A 25,271-nucleotide genomic window follows, 5' to 3' on the forward strand; every position below is an offset into this window, starting at 1 on the left:
GAACTAATCACTAACTAGACGTGAATTTAAATTCTTTACTTGTCAATACTTGTTTAGTTACCCAGATTATAGGTGAAACAAAATGTATGAAAATGGACCTTAAGCTATAACCTTAAGAATAGTAATCATTAAGTGTTCCGAGAAAAATATGAAAGAAGAACTATGTTTATTAGATCAGAAACAACAAACAGAATTAACCTTTTAAAATTCCGCAATTTCGTTCAATCACCTAAATTCCACACGGACATTTCTAAGTAATATAAGAGAATGAATCACCAGCATTTCATCCTCCACAAAACCAGTTTGACATGAAGGTAAAAACCTGAGACCGGTTGGCGTATTTAAATCATTTGGCTTTCGAATGGTAAATTCAATAACCCCATGAAACATAATATGGTTGATAAATGATATAGCAGAAGTAACTTATCGATGGTTTACGGGGTGGAAGTAAAATGTTTCATATACAGGGTCATTTTTACATTGCGTTACAAAAAACCACACATTCTACTTTAGCTATCATTGTGCCAAAAACATCAACAAATATTTCCGTCAATTATCCCGGATTTGGTTTTCTGATTCTTTGATAATTTTGTGGATTAGTGCGAATATTGTAAGTGTATTTCTTGCGGAAAGTATGATGTTCCGGCAAATTCTTTTCGTGTAATACTGGTCTTAAGGCATGTAAAATTAAAATACGTTTTATTAATATTTATTTTGTTCGGAACTTCCTTTTATTTTCCACCTATGATTAGAACGTGTAGTAACGTTATTTTCAAGAAGAATACCTATGGTTTTATTTACTAACGCAATGTCATAATGAGGATACAGTTATATTTCTTATGAGTGTAGGCCACTTTATTTCCGCCGCCCCATGTAGGTACGTTTATGTATGTAGGTTTCTAAAATACTTAATAATTTTCCATTTGTTTGTATTATGGAAGGCACTCAAGTTAAATAAACTAATGATTAATTAAATCGATTGAGAGTACTCTAAATTCTGCCGCCCCTAGGAGGCTGCCGCCCATAGGCCGCGGCCTATATGGCCTATTTGCAAATCTAGGACTGCATCGAACTAAGCCAGCGTGGTGGTTTAAACAATCATCACCAGTGGAGGTACGAATTCAACACTGGTAAACCTATATGAGCTAGTATTAAAATGTATTATATCCTCAAGGAAAATATAAAATGTTGCCATGTTGTAGTAAAATATGAAACCAATTTGTTTTACTGACAAAGTTATCTTTGAAAGAAAAAATCAAAAGTGTCGCCTCGGAAGGAGGTTTTTTATTTTCCTGGTCAGGCGTCTTTTTTTAATGCGTGGTTGGCAAAGAATTCTTAGTATTCTTAACTTTGCCCAGACTATATACATGCGAGTGCCTTAACAATTGCATTATGCTAATAGTAACGAGGTAATGTTAAATTAATTGTATTAAACTCCTTGATAAGACGATTAACGTACAAATGGTAGTTAATGCTATAATAATTCTTCTATTTAAGTTCCGTTCGGTGCAACACCAAAGATTAAATTTGAAACTTGTTTTTTATCAACAAGGCACCTTTTCTCTGACATACATAGTTTACGAAATAAGCTAGTTTCGGGTTTTATCGTAGTTTTCTACATTTAAGTTTTTCTCTCGACGTTTCGAAGACTTTGCTTTCATGGCAACTTCATGGTGTAATTGAATATGCAATTTCGAAAAGGGCACATATCGGAAAATGTAATCGTTCAGGAGATGGAAATTATCTAATGTAGTGTAAAAAATATATATTTTTAGGTTAGAATTTGGGTTTAGCAATAAAAATTACAGAAGTTTTATTGTTATTTGATATTATCTTCGATATAGATCTAGATATGTTTATGAAATGTGCCGTTTTAGAAATTGCATATTCAATTGTAAAATGTCGATAAGTATTGTAACTGACTTATCGTGTAGCTAGTTATTGTAATTTTGACTACTGAAACGACCGACACCTCGTCCCCCGGTGACCATTAAGCTTGCAAAAACTTCGAAACGTCGGGAGAAAATAATAATATAAACAACCGCGATAAACTGCTAAAAATAGCTTTATTAAGAATCATTATACCTAATTCTGAATTTTAAGTAACGAACAAGGAAATACTAAAATAAATCTGCATAATGATTTGTTATGTTTATGCGAATGTTAGACATTAAAATTAAACTATTTTTCGGATGTTATCGTGGGTTTTTACATTTTATAAAATATAAAATATGAAGACAATGTAATACAAATAAATAACTAAATAATACATATGTAAATATATATATACATGGTGACACACACACACACATAAATGCTCTTCTAGAGACACTATCCCACTTTTGACTGCCTGTTATTTAAACGTGTAAACAAAATGTAAATTCGTTATTGGCCTTAGATAAGTGTATAAGATTGTGTCACACTAGTATTAAGGGCTGTAGATTTTTAATAAATAAAATAAAAAAATAATAATAAAAAAATTATTGAACTAAACTTTCCTGATTAAGTATAGGATTTATAAATCTGTTTGAAGATTGAAATCTCTATTACTTTTACTATCTTGGTCTCCCAGGATGTTGTTAAGAAAGTTGTAAGCTGTGATTTCTGATCTATGGCGATATTTAAAAATTAAAAGACAAGCTGACAATGGCCATGCGTCAATACTCAATATAACTTGATTCCTACCTACCCTTTAGATTTATTTAGGTTTGTCTTAGTTATTGTTTTCTGTTCAATTGGCCGTGATATGTTGACTAGGGCATTTTATTTTGCCTAGGGGTACCTTTTTAAATATTTCACCCTTCCCCAATGCAAGGTATATATCGGAGAAACGAAACAGGACAAGATCTACAACTGGTTAGTTTTAAATACCAATAAACTATGACGCGATAGTAAAATGAAGAATTATTCCAAAGCTGTTCCAAGTTTTACGATCAGCTAAAACGAGCGGTATTCGAAGTTTCAGAATGCAGGTAGTTTTATTATTCAAACAAAATTCTTAACAATTTATAAATATCTTTAAAGATAAAGCCTTCGCCCAAGGAGAACTTAGCTGGTAGGATATATTTTATATCCGCCTGCATAGCACTACCGTACACAAGGTGTTAAAACCCGCCATAGTGGCCGACGTAAGTGTGTCACGTTCTGGTATCAGCCTGTGTATATCTGGTTCTAACAGGCCGGCATTATTATGTCGACGGCCGAGGGGTAATCATATCTCGTCAGTCGACATTCTATTGGACCTAACTTACCGTCAGGTGGGGTCAGTTTGCCGCGCAAGTATGTAAAGAGAACGACGCCACCGAGGCAGTCTTATAATCAATCAGTCAATCATAATGGTCGCTTTGGATTATTTGGTTGAAGGAGTTTGTTTTATTTAGAATATAATAATAATAATATCAGCCCTGTATTATATACTTGCCCACTGCTGAGCACGGGCCTCCTCTACTACAGAGAGGGATTAGGCCTTAGTCCACCACGCTGGCCTAGTGCGGATTGGTAGACTTCACACACCTTCGAAATTCCTTTAGAGAACTTCTCAGATGTGCAGGTTTCCTCACGATGTTTTCCTTCACCGTTAAAGCGAACGATAAATTCACAAAGATTACACACATGATTTTAGAAAAGTCAGAGGTGTGTGCCCTTGGGTTTTGAACCTGCGGACATTCGTCTTCGCTGTCCGTTCCACACCCAACTAGGCTATCGTCGCATTATTGTTTTATTTAGAATAATTTGATTAAAAAAGAATTTTTCCTGTGTTTTACGCGGTTATATTATCAATTCATGTAGCTTTAAAGCTTGTCCATAAAAGTTAATTCATTCGAATATTATAAACGCGTAAGAAGCACTCTCTGTTTTGATCTAACGGCTAAACTCCAAACTGATTTACATAAAATTTGCTATGGTATAAACCTGAACTACAAGAAACGATACGGAATAATCTATTTGCAATATTCTTTCTTATTAATACGATGTGGCGAGTAAATATTATCACTTATTGACTGCTTGCGATGTTGCGAATAAAATTTAAGTACACAGCATTTGTATGGAGCATCCTATAACTACAGTATTGCGTGCATTCATTTAATGTCGTGCCACGAACCGGAAAACGCGGAGAGAGGCGCCTTCGTGGAACAAACGTAACAGTATACGGAGGCTGTGCAATTTCGGAATTCATGCAAATAACAAGCATGATTTAAATGTGTTTACGCGTGAGGTTTATAGTCGGGCTAAGAATAGATAGATTATTTACATTGGTCGATGCATTAGCACGTTTTTTGGTAGTTTTTTTGTGTATCCTACCTCGCAGTTGACACCGGGGTAAATCTACGAATGGGATAAGACAACGGTCGACAACCTTTTAGTAGGCAAAGGATATAAGGTTGCAAAATTAACAATAACAATTAAACCTAGAAACCCTGCTTTAGATGCTTACTCTGAATTAAAACATTTATTTTGTTTTAGCTTTATTACAAAACAATTACGGGCCGCAAACAGAACGTTCGCGGGCCGCGTGTTGCCGATGGCTGGGATAAGGAATCACGCGGCTTAGTGACTGGGCATGCATTTGAAGACCAAGCGCGCAAGAATTGTCCCAGGGGAAGTCTTTTGGTAGTTACGTTGTTGTATAATCCGGCTTATCCGAAATAGTAACACTGTCTTAGAAAACCGTCATTTTTACAGGCTTGGAAAAGTTACTCAATTGTATCTGAGTAAGCGAAGTGCGGTCCATTTAGAATGTTGACTCAAGAAAGATGATTACCCCTCGTCAGTCGACGCAATTATGCCGGCTTGTTTGAACTGGATAGGTATAGGCTGATTTCGTAACGCTCTCTTACGTGGGCCACTATGGCCAATTTATTTACGATGGTCGCTATCCGCACGGACATACAATATATCTTTCCACCAGAAAATACACGGGATAATAGTTTGTAGTTGCGTTCTGCGTGGTGAGATACGGAAGCATAATTTCCTTCCCTTGGTTTGAAGTTGGCTGCACAGTCATACAACTACATTTTTTGCTAACTTATGCAATAACAAACAATGAATGTGTCATTTTCTATTGACTTAAATTCCGAGAATATTCACTTTTTAATATCCTAGAAAAATGCCCGATTTAATTGAACCGTTGGTATGATTGAAACATGTTTCGGGTGTAAAGGTTATCAAACAGGAAACCACGTTATCAAATACATAAAATATTGAATGTACATAAAATAGTCGTAAACCATAACGAACAAACGAGTTGATAAAATAGAAATGAAATTTTAGACGTAGAAAAATAACAATCGATTATTATAGACTACAAAATGTAGATACTTGATAATTATGGTGTTTTTCTGATCTACGTAACCTTGATTGACTTTAAAAAATATAAATACGTACGCAGAATTTAAATTCAATTCCCTATTTAATATTTGTCATCGTTTGCAATACCAAAGGCAAACGTTCTCGAGGCCGTGCACCAACCCGACGGACAGACCAGATTAAAGACCCGTCTGCCAACGAGTTCCACAAATTAGTAGAAGATGCGATGAACAAAAACCGGTGGAGACAAATAATCCGATCTAAATGCGGTACATCGGACCGACTACAGAGAGAAAGACCTATTTACGACTGGCACGATATTGGAAGGCGTCCCTTCAGTAATTAGAGATTTTAACTTCAAACTTAATGTAGATATTAGATAATGGTGGTGTTTTCCTGATTATAAAGGCTTAGATCATCTACCAACAATATCGATACGACGCTGAATTTGAATTCAATGTCCTTAACTTAGTATTAAGTATGTACTGCACGGCACTGCATTGAATTCGTCCTTTGGTTAAAGATTTTTAAAGATCCAACTCATAACTTATTTAAATACAAAATTGACTTCTTAGGTGGCGTGGTTGTAATACGTACGCGATACCAATACGACAATTGCGCGTCTTAAGTTCGAAGCCCGAGTCGGGGTAAAAAAAATAGAATAAGTTTAAGTGTGACTAATTCATAAGGTAACTTACCTAAACTCTTCCAGGTGGCTTTCTTCATAGACCTGGCGTATGCCTCTTCCCTCTCCATGACCTGGATCTCTTCTTCTAAGTTCTTGTCGTCGGTGCTGGTGTTACGCAGCCAGGCAAGTGCTGAGCGAGCTTCCTGCATAAAACATTATATTGAGTCTTTGGAATTGGGTTTATTTGATTTAATTTAAAAAAAATCGTATTATTGATACCAATGTAAAAGTTTGTAGAGATTTTTATATAACAGCAAAGTAGATTTCAATGAAATTTTATACACAGAGCTGTCCTGATAATAAATGTCATTTTTATTACAGAAATTCGCAATGGACTGTGGAACTCTTGCTCTGTGAAAACTAGAAGCATAGTAGTTTTATACATTATATTCTATACATTTTACGTTATTATAAAAAGATCTAAGTGTACCTGTATCTTTCCCTGCTTCACCAGGAACACAGGAGTCTCCGGCATCGCCAGGAACGCCACCATGTGCAGCACAGGCACCGCTGTACACAGCCACAGCACCGCTGTGAACGACAGCATGTCCCCGGCAACGTAAACCACCAAGTAACCCAGATTCTGGGAGAGGATGAACAAGGAACCGAGAGCACCACGCACGTTGTCTGATGCTATCTGTTGACAGTAACCACTAATTTAAATGGACGATCGCAATTGCTTGCAAATCCATGGTGGAAATAGACCAATCAGATTTATTTGATATCCTTAAAAAGGATTTATTTTCATTTGTTTATTCGCGGAACCGGAGCTATTAAGATTGCGGCCGTAAGTCAATTTAGAATACAGATTAGGTAAAGTCTATTTTTGCTTGCAGCCCTGCCTGAGTAAATTTTCGCTGAAGTAATCAGATCGTAATGTAATATAAGCTATGTTAGAGAGTGAAGTTTCTATTATATACTAAAGGTACTACTGAAGTAACTGATTAGAGTCCGTAGCTACGATATCTTTCTACAAACAATCGTTAAAGCCAATAGAAAAGAAAACAGTGTATGGCAAAGACATATTCTAACGGTAAGTCTATCGCTAGGATAAGTCATTTCCATACATAACGTTAGCGTTAACGATTGTGGAATGGCATCTTAGCTTCGACCCCAGATCTCGATTTTTTTTTCCATAAACTTCAGTAAATCTTAAATATAACCCCAATCCTCGCCGAAAATAAACTCTGGGTTTTTAAGGCATTATTTATACGAGGAAGTGATCTTTACAAAATTCTTATAGAGAATTTGAGATATGCGATTTCCTCACAATGGTTTCCTTCACTGTTAAAGCGAGCGATGATTCAACGAACACACATATAACTATTTTATATACCTCTTTTAAATAAAGCGGTGTGACGACATAGCATCCTGCGCAGGCCAGGCCGGCGACGGCGCGCGACGTGATGAGAGCCCACGGACGGAGAGAGAAGAGGGTAATCACCCAACTGATCTGAAACGATGGGAATAAAGTGTTTGGAACATTAAATAAAAATCTTGGCTTACAGTTAAAACAAAGAGAAAGACAGTTGTACTAGCAACTATAAATGAAAAGAATTCAAAAATTCAAATCGCCTTATACATTTTTGTCATTATCACCGATCCATAATCGTTGATATCTCATTCTCTCCCAGTGATCGCCCTGAGCCGAGGTTCGTGATCCGTTTGTCACCCCCAGAGTCTTCGAATTCCTAAAGCATTCACTCGAAAGTCCGGTGTGTTTGTATAAGCTGGCCTTGCCAGGCTAACAACGTCATGTTAAAAAAAAACCGATCGTGTTTTCTTCACTACAATAAACTCCAAAGGGTTTACTTTATTTTATACTATTATTACTATTGAAGTCAATCTGTAGGGGCGCTTTGAAGTCTTGAATTCGTTCAGCTACTTTTGTGACTACAATAAATACACTTACAACAAGCATCAACGAAGTAAGCAGCGTGGTTAACTTCCTCCCCCATCTATCGGCAAGGTCGCCGACAAAGATTCCGCAAAATATCGGAGGGAAGAACGTAATGGAGCCCATCCAGGAGATGTGGTCGTCCGTGATCTGCTCCGGGGCGGGGCCATCGATGTTCTGCAGGATCGGCGTCATCGGCGACTGCCAGCCCATCAGCATCCCGAAGTTCAGCACCGGGATGGTCACTGAAATGGAGATGAATTTTTGAATTTGGAATTTTAAAGCAATTTTGGACAACACTACTCCACACTTAATCTTCCCCGAGTGGTACTTTTGTGGTTGATTGTCAATGTGCGCCAGAGTGCCAAATTACATTCGAGATGGATTCCAATCCCATCTTCATAATATTCAGTTAGTGACAGACGTAACCTTTAAACGTAGTTTTAAAGAACGCGTTCTTACTAGGCTCGCACGATAGACTTGTACGAAGAACCGAAGATGTAATTGGAGTTTCTGGGTAAAGGACTTGTTCACCAAAACAGTGTTTATCACATAGGATTTAATAAGAGATCATCAGGATATTGAGACGAGCGACGAGGAAAAATTCAAAACGGTTGAATCACCGATGAACTTGCTTGGGAATTTTAAAGTACGCACACTTGACGTGACTGGCGAAAAAGGTTATCGAACTATGTACAAAGGTGTCATGGCTGCCGTCCAAGGTTGAAAAATTGGGTTTCTTTTTGTGTATCGGACCCACAGTCTACACCGGAGAAAACCTGCGAATGGCATACTGAAATACCCCGGCTTAGCCACTGCAGGACTGGAGGTAAGTTGGGACGGGATATCTGGGTGAAGGAAGTGAGGAGGAATGCAAGGAACCCTTTCAGGATTGGCAGAAGGGAGAAAGCCAGTAAATCTTCGCGTGCCCTCGTAGGCCTTAATGTGCAGCTACAGCCGAGAGGTATGCTGGTACATAGTGAAGTGTGTGCCTAGAAATGCGGCATATGTCCGCCCGTGCATGGGCGTGCATTCGAAGTGGAGACCGCACAAGAATTGTCTCGGGGGGATAATTGGTCGGATTGTAGTATATCTAGTGTATAAGTAGTCATGTAAGATATGTAACAGTCAGTCAATCATTCAGTCAAGATTACAGGGCATAGAAAAATACACTAATATTCAGGAACGATCACATTAGATCAAGCGTAGACCTTTCGTTATTTATTTTGTTCGAAATTTAAATTTCTTGATTTTACATCTACGCTTAAGGAAAGTTATTGTAGTGTTATTTTCAAGATAGTAAGTATGTGGTTTTATTTAGTAATGCAATGTTAAGATGACTCTGTATAATTTATAGTAAGTAATGAATGACCTGCAATAATGAATGATTTTTACGTGTTAACCACAGTAATGTCCCGATAAATTTTAATATGAGTAACAGTTAACACTATTTGTTAAGTAATTTATTTATACACACACATAGAGACGAATTTTATCCCCCAAAAGGTAAGTAGAAGTGTAACTGGTGCAGCCATTTTTCGCTGCGCGTATTCTATGATATGATAAGGCGAACCTATCGTCATATCTGACTGATACTGAGAAAAAAATATCATTTTGCCCAACCAGGGTTCGAACACGAGACCTCAGTACTGCTGTACCGTAATACAACTGCGCCACCGAGGCTGTTCTACCATAAACATTGCAACTTCACTCTATGATTTATGGTATTTATTTAAAATGTCTTCTAGATTTATCGGTCATAATTCATAAAGTTGTAAAGATGTGAATCATACAAACTCATTAACTTTAATGATTTTATTACGTAGGTAATATTTGTGTTTAAATTATATTTCAATTGTATAATCGTCAATTTATATTCATTCAAAACTGTCAGTAATTACTGACCGGTTGCTACAGTGGTTATAATCATAGTTTATTTACATAATACAGAGTAGCGTGAGTCATACACGACAATCAATATATGGATCACGATGTCAAATTTACATTAAATTACTTGGTGTTGGTGTCACGCACATGTTTGAAACACCCTGTTGTCAATGTCACTTCATAATGTCACGCGGCGATTACATTCGTAGGGATTTTTATATTCTAAATGAGACGAAACGCTCGCCCTATTATAGCTGAGTATTTATAAAAATAAATGTATGTAACGAAATAGTTTTTTAAGAAATGTTACAGAGTTTTTTTTTCAGTCTCCTCTGGTTCTTATTCTTTCCATAAATAATTTGACAGAACGAATCTATTAAGACAAGCAACGAAAAGACAGATAAGACAGATTATATTTACTACTAGCTTTTGCTCGCGGCTCCGCCCGCGTTATAAAGTTTTTCAGGCTAAAGTTTTCCATTATAAAAGTAGTAGTTTCCCGGGAGCCTATGTTCTTCCCACGGTTTCAAACTGTCTCCATACCAAATTTTATCTTAATACGTTGGGTAGTTTTTGAGTTTAAGACGTTCAGGCAAACGGATGCAGTAGGGGACTTTGTTTTATAATATATTTTTTTAGAACTTTTTAAGAGGAATAATCCCGTCATACATAATTGTTGCATAACTTTAACCGTTTACGCAGCGCACGCAACGGAAGCTCTCAAAACTAATAAATTGTCCCCGTATTTGCAACATGTTTCATTACTGCTCCGCTCCTATTGGTCATAGCGTGATGATATACAGCCTATAGCGCCCCACAAATAAAGGGCTATCCAACACAAAACGAATTTTTCAGTTCAAACTGGTAGTTCCTAAGATTAGCCATTACTGCTCCGCTCCTATTGGTCATAGCGTGATGATATATAACTTAGAGCACTCCACGAACAAAGGGCTATCCAACGCAAAAAGAATTTTTCAGTTTGGACCGGTAGTTCCAGAGGTTAGTCATTGCTGCTCCGCTCCTATTGGGTATAGCGTGATGATATATAGCCTATAGCAATCCACGAATAAAGGGCTATCCAACGCAAAAAGAATTTTTCAGTTTGGACCGATAGTTCCTAAGATTAGTAAACAAATATAATGAGAAAGCTTCGAACTGCTAAGCTATCGGGAGTTACACGTGTCATTGTGAGTCAACCATAAAAGATAGACATATACTGTCGTGGGATATTTTTACATAATTTTAAGGAGAACATTTCCGTCATACATGATTTCTATGTAGCTTTAACCATTAAGGTTGCACACGCGACGGAAGCTTAAAAATGGAGTAACTTCTCCCGTTTTCCCAACATTTCCCTTCACTGCTCTGCTCCTATTAATTGTAGCGTGATGAAAAGTATACTATAACCAGCACAGGAGTATGAAAAATAATTGTACCAAGTTTCGTTAAAATCCGTCGAGTAGTTTTTGTTTCTATAACGGTTATACAGACAGACAGACAGACAGACAGACAGACAGACAGACAAAAATTTTACTAATTGCATTTTTGGCATCAGTATCGATCCCTAATCACCCCCTCATAGTTATTTTGGAAATATATTTCATGTACAGAATTGACCTCTCTACAGATTTATTATAAGTATAGATTTCATTACGAACATTTATTTTGAGAAATATTCAATAATGCCACAAAAGCAAGACCAGCTCTATCAGATGGGACCTGAAATAGGTAACAAAATGGATGTATAAGTCTTATGCCTACCTTGAAAAGGAAAAAGGCTGATGTTTGAAAAAACCCGACGGGGAAAATAAAAACCTCAGCATATTGTGGTAAAATATGTTTTGTACTGACAACGTTAACGTCAAATAAATTTTAAAACAAAATATCAAAAGTGGCACGCCCAAAGCAGAATTATTACTTTCTTGGTCAAAGGTGAGACAAGGAACTGACTTGCCTGACATGACCCAAATTATGAACAATACAGGTAGGTACAGATAAATGAGAAATTATTAAAAAGGAAGCAATGTGATCTTCTTTCTAATTCGTGTTTTTTTACAAATAATTCATCGTTCATTTTCTACTTTAGAATCGTTTGAAAAAAAGTAACATAATCCAAAAGGATCTTTAGATGACAAAGATTTGCAATGGACTGAACTACGTCGGCTTTGTCAGGTCAGCAACTTGTAAGCTGTGGCCCGCGAGGTCTGAGGCCGGATAACGGTGTTTAGGTTTTTATAAAGCTGTTTTAACAGGTCTCGAAAATGTTTTAGCGAGAAACGTGAAAACAAATTTTACTTGGAGTGTTTAGCTGTGAAATACAATAAATCCCGTAGCCATTCGTTCAATCAGTCTTCTGTTTAAACTTTAATATACTATTGGACCAGAAAAAGATATCATTATCCTGACTATTTTATTCTATTTACGAAGTGAGTATGTGCGATTTCAAAATATAATGTAGCTTGATGCAGTCGGAACAAATCTGCTTTATCTAGTTATTTATATCTGGCATGTACTGGATGGCCGATTAATTGTTTCTGTTAACTAACTCGTGGCTTACTAGACTTTGCTCGCGTTTCTGGTCATAGTCGGTTTTTAGTTCATCTTTGTGGTGTTCGTTGTGGTGTATTGCAACCATGTTATAATGACCTCCCTGTTATTGATCGAACGAAACAATTAAATGTCAGTTCTTCACTTCAGTTTTTGTTGCCACCAAGACAATGCCGCGATGATTTGCGTAAATTAACTTATCACTTGTCTGTCAACTGATAAGCGGCGGCTGACAGTCTTTTGAGAGCGCCTTTAATTACATGAAATAAAGTCTATTATGATTAAGCAATTTTTAACAGTCCGGACAATGCATTAGTGAAGTTGGTAAATTGACATTTCACACAACTTTTTAGTCTGCAGCCATCTTTATTTTGATTAATGGTGACATTGACATAAATTTGTAAAGATAACACCAATATGGTCCATACTTCTTCTAATACCAAATACCATCTCAAAATTGATAGGTAGGAATGAGTGGATATTCGTATAAATTTCTGGAACATACTGGGGACTTAGACAAGATATTTTTCTACAATCTCAAACGTTATAGCGCAAGACTTATTGTTACGATTTGTCATTCCCATATTTTTTTAAATTAGCACTTCATATATAAATTTAAATAGGCGGACCTAATACCACAGGCATTCTCTACCAGTCAACCTTAGGGTGGTGCAGAGATAATTATGGTAGGTGCATGAAAGTAAGGTTGAAAATTCAAAATAATAAAAATCAATCATTTTTTTTTAAAGCGGCGATAGCTTAATTGGGTTCGGAACGGACTGCCAAGACGAATGTCCGCAGATTCAAATCCCAAGGGCACACACCTCTAATTTTTCTAAAATCATGTGTGTATTCTTTGTGAATTTATCGTTCGCTTTAACGATGAAGGAAAACATCGTGAGGAAACCTGCATACCTGAAAAGTTCTCTATAGGAATTTCGAAGGTGTGCGAAGTCTACCAATCCGCACTAGGCCAGCGTGGTGGACTAAGGTCTAATCCCTCTCAGTAGTAGAGTAGGGCCCGTGTCCAACAGTGGGATAGTATATAATATAGGGCTGATATTATTATTATTTTTTTTTCTGTTTTCTATTGGCATTTAAGACTAGAAAGGTATCTTGGCTGCAGTATTTGGTGTATACATACTACAGTATACTAGTAAGTCATCACTAAAGAGCGTGGACATTACGTCACAAATTCATGTTTGGTAAACAATCACATTTTTTTATTCAGCGCGCGATAACGGCCAAGTTCAACTTCTGTCGGAAGTGTTTTGTGACATGTTTGTTTCAGTTATCTTTTAACAATTAAATGATACGAGCTACTGATGATGTTAAATAATACTATATAGATGTTGCGTTACTAAAGTCCACAAGTATTTCTCAAAATAAATTAACGTAACGAAATAGTATTTATGAAGTATTACGTTTTTTTCAGTTGCATCTGTTTTTTTAATACATAAATTCTATATATTATTTGATAGAACGAATGTAATTACCTAAAAAAAGATATGAGACAAAAAAAATACATAACAATTTCCGTAAAAACTATTTCGTTTGAAACATTCATTTGAGAAAGACTTCCATATACATAACTACTAGCTATACTGCTTAGAACTGGTAAAAATGTGGCTAAGAGAATAATAGAATGCAAAAGAAGGAAAGCAAGATTTTTTTACTGATAATATTATAGATCATTAAAAAAAACATAACATTACAAGCTTTACTGAGCCAACTCACACTTATCATTCACCTGTTTACCACAACACCACAGACCAGCAACAAGCGGAGCAACAAGATAATGATATTAATGCTGCTTTAAAGCGCAAAATGCACCTTCTACTTTGTTTTTCTTTTTAACAACGGTTACAATAAAAAGCGACCATAGCCTAGTTGGGTGTGGAACGGACTGCCAAGACGAATGTCCGCAGGTTCAAATCCCAAGGGCACACACCATGACTTTTCTAAAAAATCATGTGTGTATTCTTTGTGAATTTACCGTTCACTTTAACGGTGAAGGAAAACATCGTGAGGAAACCTGCACATATTCTGACAAGTTCTAATTTCGAAGGTGTGTGAAGTCTACCAATCCGCATTAGGCCAGCGTGGTGGACTAAGGCCTAATAAAGACTAATCCCTCTCAGTAGTAGAGGAGGCCCGTGCTCAGCAGTGGGCAAGTAAATAATACAGGGCTGATATTATTATAATTATTATTACAATAAAGAGTGTTTTTATTTGTTAAGTACATCAATTATAATGCTTGAACATGAGTCCTTTACACAAACAGATAACGTGAGATCAGCATATTAGCATATATACCGCTAGACGTTGTTTTGGCAGCCAAGTGGGTTTTTGCAATCAAATTAGAACAATGCATGTGCCTCGTGTTTAGAATAAACAATGTTTTTACCGAATACTTTCGAATATAGTTGTTTATCAGATGAACTTTTTTTTTTATTGCTTTGAATGACGAGACGAGATTGACGTTCGCCTGATGGTAAGCGATACGACCGCCCATAAATAGTAGAAACACAATCCAATACCTTGAATCACAAAGTGTTGTTTGGTATTCCACTGCGCTTGCCATCCTGAGACATGAGATGTTAAGTCTCATTACTTCCATTGGCTACAATGTCCTTCAAACCGGAACACAACAGTGACTACACATTGCTGCTTGGCGGCTGAAACAAACATTACGGTGCTACCTACCCAGGCGGATTCTCACTATGAGAGATCTACCACCAGTAACGTCTACGTGATTAATTCCATTTTAAGCTAGCTGGAGTTTATATGAAAGGGGACAATGTATTCATTTGCTTCTAGATACATAATATCAGGTATGGCAATTCTTTTACAAGAATTACTACAATATCCAGTATATAATAGGAAGTGGAATCATGGATAAGTTAATGATTGTCAAGTCCTGAGATTATGGCGAAATAAACTTTGAAATAAAACTATTTATGAATTTTATGTCAGTTATTTATATTATTATTTTTTCCTAACGTTTTGAAGACTGCAGCAATCTTGATCACAGGGTGGACTGAGGTATTGGTCGTCCGCAAGTCAAAGTTACAATATCATTTGTCAAACTACATTTCATTTTTTTTAACTGTTGACCGAAATAAACTGTTAAAATATACATTAAATTGTAAATTTTTAGGAATAATGACATATTTACTAGAGGATGTTTATTGCTTATTATTTAGATTGTATGTTACCAATTTATATTTGTTGCCATGTTCCTTTTTCCTTATTTTAATTTTGTCGCCTACTATTCCTCATATTATGTAATATTTGATAGCGGGAGCTGAATTAAATTTTCATTTTGTTTTATTTCATTCTCCTATATTTCTCAAAATATTGTCATATTATATAATCATTTATGCTGTGTTTCGCCGGTAAATTTCCAATAAATATTGGTTTGTTTTCTGTTTTGGTTGTCACGTCAGTGCACAATGCTCGTGTATTCATAACACGTATGCGTTACGACGGTCGTACGAACATAAAATTAGACGGTATATTTCCGTTTCGGTAATGGAATTACGCATGGATGAAATGAATAGGACATTTAGTTTTATTGATAGTGACATCAAATTAGAAGCTACCACATAATGTACTTAATGGTCATTGGTAATTTTGAGAAGTCGATAATCTTACTTCTTAAGGCGATACCTCAAGGTCCATTTTCATACATTTTGTTTCACCTTTAATCTGGGTAACTAATAATCATGGATATTTCGGCCTTTAAAATTTCGTCATATTAAATTTTAAAGGCCGAAATATCCATGATTATTAATTATTTTTACGTTTTTCTTTCAACTGCGAGAACTAATCACTAACTAGACGTGAATTTAAATTCTTTACTTGCCAATACTTGTTTAGTTACCCAGATTAAAGGTAAAACAAAATGTATGAAAATGGACCTTGAGGTATCGCCTTAAATTATTTTGTTTCTTACCAATATTATAAATGTGAAAGTTTGTGAAAGAAATAAATCTTTGTTTATTATAAATAAATGCAGAAATAACTGAACGGATATGGATGAAATTTGGCTCACGGGTAGATCATATCGTGGACATATTATGCTTTTTATTTCGGTAATTTGCTCCCGTGGGAAATAATGGATTTTTTAATTACTTTTTAAAGATTATTTATAACATAGCATAAAGAATGATTTTTCGAATAGTCAATAATTATAAAATGAAGGCGATCGGAGTTCTATGAGACAATAGGACTGATATTTCATTGAATAGAAAATTAGTCACGAAAAAAGAGAACATAAAAAAATAACTAATTATTGGAAATATTTATAACTTAAAATAAATTATAACCCGACCTGAATACAATTGTCAAAAATATACAATGTTATACATATAACTGTCATTTTTAATTTGTTTACAGTGTACTTTATCTTATGAATATGTTTTATCTGATGATTAAAAAAGCAGCCCTAAAATTACGTTAGTATGAATGAATTTTATTACTTGTCGTTACATTTCATCTTATCTTATTTGATGATATTTTTTAGATCAATTTAAATCAGTTATTAACAAAACTAATGTACAATTACGTCATAATAACTTGATAATTAATCTATCATTTGTCTCCTTCGATCAGTTGAAGTAGAGCGTAAAGGGTATTCAAAAGGTCAAGACAAAACAATGCCTATTGTGAATTGTGATCTAGTAATATATACAAACAACTACATATACACGTACACTGCATATAGATGTAGATACACAAAAAGGATCCGTCCCAGAAAATGACACTTTTGAAATAGTAACGATTGAAGTTTAACTCGTATTTTTGCTCATTGATATTCTATTTCATATTTTGTTAATAACAAGTTCAAATTAACATATTATTAAGTAAGTCGTAAGGAAAAAATATCCCGGAAAACTTCTTCACGCGAACGAAGCCGCGAATAAAAGCTACTCATTATAATTGTTAACAATTTTCTCTGCGTTTAATATGCAAGCAATATGAACTTGTTTAACCTCACCCAGTGTCACCACGTAACCAACGTAAGCATTAGCGCAGAACCCGTTTGCTATCGGACGACTATCGTAGGGTTGTTTGCTATATTCACTTCAGGTTTGTTAACTAGCTTGCTGGCTTTATCTGCTCATTCCTTTTCCTCTTTAGTGTCTAAATCCCTCTAAAAGCCATATAGAACTATCAACATGTCATCTATAAAATGTTGTAAATTTTATAACTCATGAGATTCCGTATTATGAGTGTACTTAAGTCGTATTTTGTGTTTATTTTAAAATAAGTCAGGAAATATATTGCCTATATCCATTGCACAATATATACGAATCAATAGATAATTTGTCAAAATCGGTTCAGTAGGAGCGACACTTAAATTGAAGATAAAATGGATACATACATACATAGAGTGTTAAAATCATTACCCTTCCTTATTTCGCCGTAGTCGAGTCAAAAGATAACTCGTGTTCTTAAGTAAATACGTCACAGGTACACAGGTACGTAGCATATAAGTTTATGACGTCATATATCCGACCTAGTCTGACATCTCATTTGCAATTTAAATTTAGAACTCGTTCCGTTCAGCAACTCAATTGTTTTATAGGTGTGATTGACAGTATAACATTCGTGATCTTGATACATCTGATGATTCAAGATGATTCATTGTATTATCTAGTTCCTTCCTTCCTTCCTGCTGCCTTCCTTAGTTCGAAGGTAGCCTTTAGCATCAAACTTTTTAAATATATGCCTGCTGAATCAAAAAATTACGTAGATGTTAGCCTCCTTAGGTAGTGTAGTTCTCACTACACTGCACATTTTATGACTCCAAGCATCAGTATGCAAGTAATAGGGGAAGATATTATACAACGCCTACACGCTGTTATACGTAATTACTAGATACTATGGATTATAATAATGTATTAGAATGAATATGGCAGCCATGCCATACCGAAGTTTGTAATTTAAAGTTTGAGATTACTGGCGCACTTGCAGCATTGTTTTCCTACTATTACTCGCGGCTACCTCCAGTAGTATAACATCATGGGTCTTCCGCTATTGTAACTCCTGAAAGTTGTATATACAAAAAATCCTTCTGAGAGCTCAAATACGTTAATTAAGGAAGATTTCTGTGTTTCATTCTTCTAGACCCAACGGTTTTGGCTGTGCATGAATCGATCAGTGAGGTAGATTGTTTCTGCTGTTTGTCATAAGATGGAAATGGCGTTTGCTTTCAGATCATAACATCTGTAGTTGTATGATGATTATGTGCGCCTGACAATTATTTTTTTTATACAACCATAAATTGTCGCTATTGCACCTGATGGTAAGTAGAGTGGGGTCCAATAGAATGTCGGCTGATTACCCCTCGGCAGTTGACGCAATTATGCCGGCCTATTGGGACCCGATATACACAAGCTGATCCCAGAGCGGCACACTTACGTAGGCCACTATGGCGGGTTTTAACACCTTGTATACAACTGTATAACTTGGCTGTTATTATATCTTCGGTTTAACTTATACGGCTAAGTAAAAGGTTTTCCTGTTATCTTGTTTAATAGCATGATGACTCACAGACCAGTTGCCAACTATTCCTCAACTTTCATCAACGTAATTAGGGAGTGCGTCATTGATAATTCTTTTATTTTTGTTTTTTAATGTGTTGGACCTTCTTGGTAGTGTGACGCCATTATGGGTTCTTCAGTTCTCGATGTATACATTTTTTTTCTGTACAGACACAGCAATGACCTAAAGGTAAGGTAATGAGTTATTCAGTCTGATTAGATACTAGTATTAGTGATACTAAAAGTATTAAAGGAACATTGGTTGTACAACTATAAAAAAACATAATTTAAGTGTAGTACCTATATTTTTAGCAAAATGTTTTTACTTTGAAATTGAATTCCTAGTGTGAGATATCTCGTAGTATTTGTGATTTACTCTTTGACCTATATTTTATTTTGAGTTTGACCTCCATTTTTACAAGACGGCTACAATTGGCAAACATTCAAACTTTCCGCGAAATACATATGGGATTTCAAAATTAGATACAATATGTTCAAAGCCTGCTTGATATTTAAAATCGTCGCCTCATTGCATTGGCAAGGTACTAGATTAGTCCATTTTCAGGTTACATTCTCAGGTCGACTGTCACTGACTGACTGACTGACTGACGGACTGACTGACTGACGGACTGACTGACTGACTTTGCAGCTTTTATCGTCACAGGGGGAATTGAGGTGTTGGTCATCGTGTTACCAAAAAGTCTTCGCAACTTCGGAAGAAAATTATTATATGAAAAACTGCGATAAAAGCCTAAAAATACTTTTATTTTATTGTAGGCTACGTTTATCCCAAGAACTATAACCGTCGAACCCTCAGGCACTAGCTAGTCATATGCAAATACTTATTACTTACTGACAGTTTAATATGAAGTGATTAATGACAGGTGGTCAAACTCGTTCGAACTTGTTTCAAGACTTGTTCATTGTTTATTATTATGTACAAAACGCGTAATGGTAGTCGTGTAGTTCCTTAACGTCTAGATATTTTCATTTTTTTTTATAAAATTTATGATAAAACAAGCATTTCGCTTGCTTGATCCAATGGTTGTCTAGGAAAGATCGCCTCGAGCGATAAGACCGCCATTTGTACCACCGATGTTTTAATTATTTCCACCATCTGTATACAAATTTGTCTTGTTTTTTATATTTATAAATACGATAAAGTTTTAAATAAATAAACACGCATATAAACTACAGCGAAATCTTTCGAATTGGGCTGGCTCACCTGTGTGTAAACGTCTGCTTATAAACTATAGCGACATCATCCATTGCATTACAAAGCTCTTTGTTGCACTCAATTCTCTCGTCAACGTAGATTTTAAATATCTCTCAATGCTTTAGCGGATTGTTTGTGGCCTTGGATTTGATAAAAAGCTTCGGTGTTTAGTGCCGCTCAGCATGCGGACAGCTTAACCTGCTCATTTGCGAACAGAAGCAAAAATACATATAACATTAACTGACTCCGTAAATTATAACTTTCAGTGGAAATTGCAATAATTTTTAAATAAGAGTTTAATATTTGTAATGAGTTAAATTAACAGTTATAACTTTTAATGATCACCTCTACTATGACTGAAATTCGGAGTTCCTGAGAACAAATCGCCAGTCTACGCGGCGCCTACAATTTCATAGCCTCACGTGTCTGCCGCACGCGTCATTCACAATGGATATTCTTAGTATTAATTACAACTACGGATTTCTATGTAATTTGCGGTTTCAAAGATTTATATCATCGTTTACTTTCAATCTATTTTACTTCTTTTATTTTATATATTCAATAATTACCCAAGCAGGCCCCTAAACTAGAATTGAATTAGCCTAATTATTGTTCAGAATTCATCCTGCGGCTGGTGGTGTTGACTATTGTTTATTGTCAAATAAAAAGTTGATATCGATACATCAAGCTTTTGTTTACGACTGTCTATAAGTGTATGGTTCTCTACTGCGCTCGTCACTTTGGGGAGATGTGTCACAATGCATAGAACACACATAGGGGAAAGTGGATACCCTGATGGCACCTCTGCCTACTGCTTCGGAGATAAAGTTGTGATGTGTGATTACAAATTGATGGTTGAAAGGCAATCATGCCTAAACAGGCTTTTCGGCGTCATTCGATCTAGATTTTGTATCTCTAGGTAATTTTTTATATCATTACACTTAATTTTTATAACGTAAATTGTTAAGAATTATCTTATTAAAAACAAAATTTTAAATAGCTCTACATAAAAATTGCCTCTCAAGCGTTGAAATTATAATTTTGATATGTACAATCCAAATAACAATAACAAAAAAGTTGTAATTTAAAAGTAATTGATATCAATTGAGAGACTCACTTAAGTTCCCAATTGCTTAATTTAAGTTTCAAAGAATTATCAATGTTGAATTGAAAATTGTTTATCGATTTGTTTTTTATTACGGCGCGGCACGACACGCTCTCAAGATCCACCCGTTATTATCAAATTTCTTGTTCCATATCATGACTCAAATACTTATTGCTAATTTGTTTATCAATTTTTTTTTATTTAAGGCTTCACACACCCTCAAGATCCACACCTTATTATCTTAAAATCCAGATAAATTTCTTGTTAAATATACTCATGACTCAAATACATATTAATTTAAGAGCTATTTTTTATTAAATCACTTATATTCAAGCGTCTTTCGTTCGCTGCTCCGCCCGTATTATAAGTTTATTGAGGATAAAAGTCCCGCTTTATATTTTTCCGGGATAAAAGTAGCTTATAGTACTCAAGAGTAATATAGCTTCCTATTAGTGAAACAATTTTCGAAATCGGTCCAGTAGTTTCAGAAAGTAGTCCCTACAAAGTTAAAAAAAAAATTCCACTTTGTAATATTGGTGTAGACAAACGATTTTTATTTCACTTCATCTTCGGGATTGTCCCAAGTTTTCCTTTATAAAGTGACGTCATACATGCGTGATAAGTCGGTGATTATAGATTTGAGTCGTCGAAAGGCAAAGTATATAATTACCTTATGTAAAATTCGCGTAAGAACTGAGAAAAGTGCTATTCGAGTCAACCGGGGATTGTCCCAAGGTTTCCTTTTCTCAATAACTACTGACGTTTAATCACTACAGTTATAAATCATATAAAATATCTTAAGTAGCACTTTGAACTATAGTATAATTGGCATAAGTGCTATTCTTTACTGGCATACATTCCATACAATACTTGAGAAATAATTCGCATAATTTACATTAATTGAATTCATTTTCATTATTTTTAGGAACATTTAATCCGTAAATATAATTGGACACTTCATAGACCGTAGCAAATATTCCATTATGGAATGTGTTAAATCTTTTAATTTTATCAGTTAAATTATTTTCACACAATAAAGTGGCGTGACAGCTTCGGTAGCGTTTTTTATTTGGATTTATATCCCCCAGAGTAAGTTGCCAGGTGTTTTTATTGTTTTGAATGACGAGACGAGCTTGCCGTTCGCCTGATGGTAAGCGATACGACCGCCCATAAACAGTAGAAACACCATCCAACACCTTGAATTACAAAGTATTGTTTGATATTCCACTGCGCTCGCCATCCTAAGACTGAGATGTTAAGTCTTATTATGTCCAGTAGTTATCTTTTTTGTTACTTATGTTAATAAAAGGTGTTCAGTCAATTGGAATGAAACATGGGTATAACCGGAAGATTCAATATTCGAGTATTATTTAGTTCTGTTTTGAAGACATTTTTAGTGTAGGGACACGTAAGTATGATTTTGTACATTGTCCTATACTGCCGTGCTTAGCTCAAAAGCGGTATCTAAAAAAAAACAAAGTCTTAATTGTTATGTCGTCATGTAGCTTAAAGAAATACCCATCCAATGAACTTACCTAAATAACGGTATCTTGTTTCGAACTTGTTAAAAAAAACTTAAAAGAGTTTCTCTATCTCAGATTTACATACAAAACTATAAAACTATCTTAACAAAACTTCGATTATCTCGAAATAAGGTTTCCCGGACATACTGCTTTTGCGCTTAGCACGGCAGAATACAGGTTAGTAAATAATGTAAAAAAGAAACCAGCACCATGAATTGAAAAATAACGTATAAATTAATGAGCATAACACGTGTAGTGGGATATCTAGCCGTCTCTTTCTCACTCCCGTAGCCTTGTCTGGTGACGTCACGGCTATGTACATGCATCTTTTTCTTGTTATTTGAAAGCAAGAGAGCTTACCCATGGTCGCCATGAGGAACTGGTTGGCGATGCCGCCTTGTCTGATGCTTGCGAACCATCGCGCGGGCAGTGTGTACAGCATTCTGCAGCCGCCTGGTGTCTCGTTTGTGTCGCCTCAGGCACGCATTTTCTGCCGCCCGCGCCGACCTGTGCAAAATTATTACTTAGATAGATGATATTTAATTTTTGGATGTGATTAGTTATTTTTGTCTAGGAAGTTTGTTGTAAAAGGAAATATGGCTGGGCACATTCTGCGTATATCGGACAACCAACATCTAAAATTTAAGAAGTTGTATAATTGTAAACTGTAGATAGATATTGTTATTAACTTGGATGATCAACACCCCAGTCCCTGTGACTACGAAAGCTGAAAAGTCTTCAAAACGTCGGGAGAAAAGTAAAATATTAAAACCGTGATAAAAACCCAAAAATAGTTTAATTTTCATGTTTAACATTCGCGTAAACATAAGAAATCATTATAGTTCAATTAGTTATAGTAAAACCTATTCTAATGGATATAAGTTGTTAAAGATATGAGGAGTTAAATTGATTCGCCCCTCGCTTGAACCAGGAATTAAAGACTTTGTTAATAGCCAGTTGAATAAAGACAGAAGTAGGAAGTTTTGCCGCATTCACGATACGTTTATAGCTAGATGTATGGCATCAAGGCTATCCGTTCACGTTTTTAAATTGTATGTATGCAATACAATTACTAACAGCTTTTTTGTAAAGGGTCCTTTTGACATTGCGCTAATAAATTAAACAACATTCTTTTCATATCTAACGTTGTGCCAAAAATCATCCATGAATATCGTATATTTATACCAAAAATCTCAATTACACGTTTCTTTTTTTATAATTACTTTTTTTCTTTTTTTCATAATTTTGTGCGAATTTGATGTGTGCTCTGCAACGAATTCTCTTCAAACAGTAGTGGCATTAGGGCGTGTAAATTAAGAATTATTTTTATTACTTAATATTTACTTTGTTCGAAACTTAATTTTTTTTTATTTTACATCTGCGCTTAGAGAAACTTATTGTAGAGTATTATTTTTAAGGAAATAAATATCATTTAGTATTGAAATGTCAAAATGATCATGTTTACTTACTGTATTATTGTTGGGTACAGACCACTTCTACTGCTGAGACGTTAGATAGTAAAATTCCATTTATATTACGGTTTATTTATGTGAATCAATAGTGTTGAGAAGACGCTGTCAACTTGTTGCCGAGATACACTACACCACTACTACAAGAATACCTAGGGATCTTTACACATCTTTTTTAAGTAAAGTTATACGCAGGCAAAGACGCAAGTAGATACTAGTATTCATATGTATGTGCATTATACGGATATATAATATATACAAAAATGAATAATTTATTATTAAATCCAATTAAATATGTATTATACAGCGAAGGAATGATAAAGATTTTTTACCAGAATGGAAACTTTGCAATGTATTGTAAATATTTTATTAAGTAAATAAATCATTTTTTGTAATGTATCAAGAATACTGTCAACTTGTTGCCAAGAAACACTACACTATTATTTATTTTTTTATACATATATTACACCACAGATAAAGTACTAATGCGATGTTATACAGACAAAGAAGTAAATTATTTCTTAACAATTAGTTTCAATGGGCCATTTCTGTAATGTGCAGTTAAAGTTGCTGAGGCCACTTTCAGTTTCATACTGTATTGTACTTTTTAAATAAAACAGAGCAGTTATTAATCTTTTTAAAAATATTCGTAACTCGAAAACTATGCAAAATCGCGGAACATACATGGGGGTGATTCAGATACCCCATGGGGTGCTCTATCTCTGGACCTCCGCTTGACACTATTTTCTGGGACACCCCCTGTATATATGCTGGGCGTTGTGTACAAGTATGTAGTATTAGTAAATATATGGGAACACGACTTGATCCGATTCGACTCGGCGTGCCTTGTCTACGGATATCATGTCGTGGGTGCATTTCAATATGTGATTATCACGCGATAGTTAGGCGATGCAAGGTCACAAGTTTATTATGATAAGAGTAGTGTATAACCACATTCACTTAATGTATCGCTTTATGATTGTTTGTAGTGTGTCATTGATTACGAAGAGGTTACGGCGCCGTGATAGATCTGAGTTTATGATTTCCTAGTACATATTTTTGTTTTTTTTCTGCGCGCTCC

General features: G+C 35.3%; 1 protein-coding gene across 1 annotated transcript in view; it reads right to left on the minus strand.

Moving 5' to 3' along the window:
- LOC115455238 (solute carrier family 2, facilitated glucose transporter member 8-like) overlaps positions 1 to 25,271 on the minus strand; it is a gene marked incomplete in the record, with an annotated part of 39,363 nt that overhangs the window by 2,362 nt on the left and 11,730 nt on the right. The window contains 5 exon segments of the mRNA XM_037441832.1: positions 6,006 to 6,138; positions 6,426 to 6,632; positions 7,332 to 7,448; positions 7,908 to 8,137; positions 23,082 to 23,228. Coding sequence (XP_037297729.1) covers positions 6,006 to 6,138; positions 6,426 to 6,632; positions 7,332 to 7,448; positions 7,908 to 8,137; positions 23,082 to 23,163 — 769 coding nt within the window.

The sequence above is a fragment of the Manduca sexta genome, chromosome 4, assembly GCF_014839805.1.
Source record: "Manduca sexta isolate Smith_Timp_Sample1 chromosome 4, JHU_Msex_v1.0, whole genome shotgun sequence".
Taxonomy (NCBI): domain Eukaryota; kingdom Metazoa; phylum Arthropoda; class Insecta; order Lepidoptera; family Sphingidae; genus Manduca; species Manduca sexta.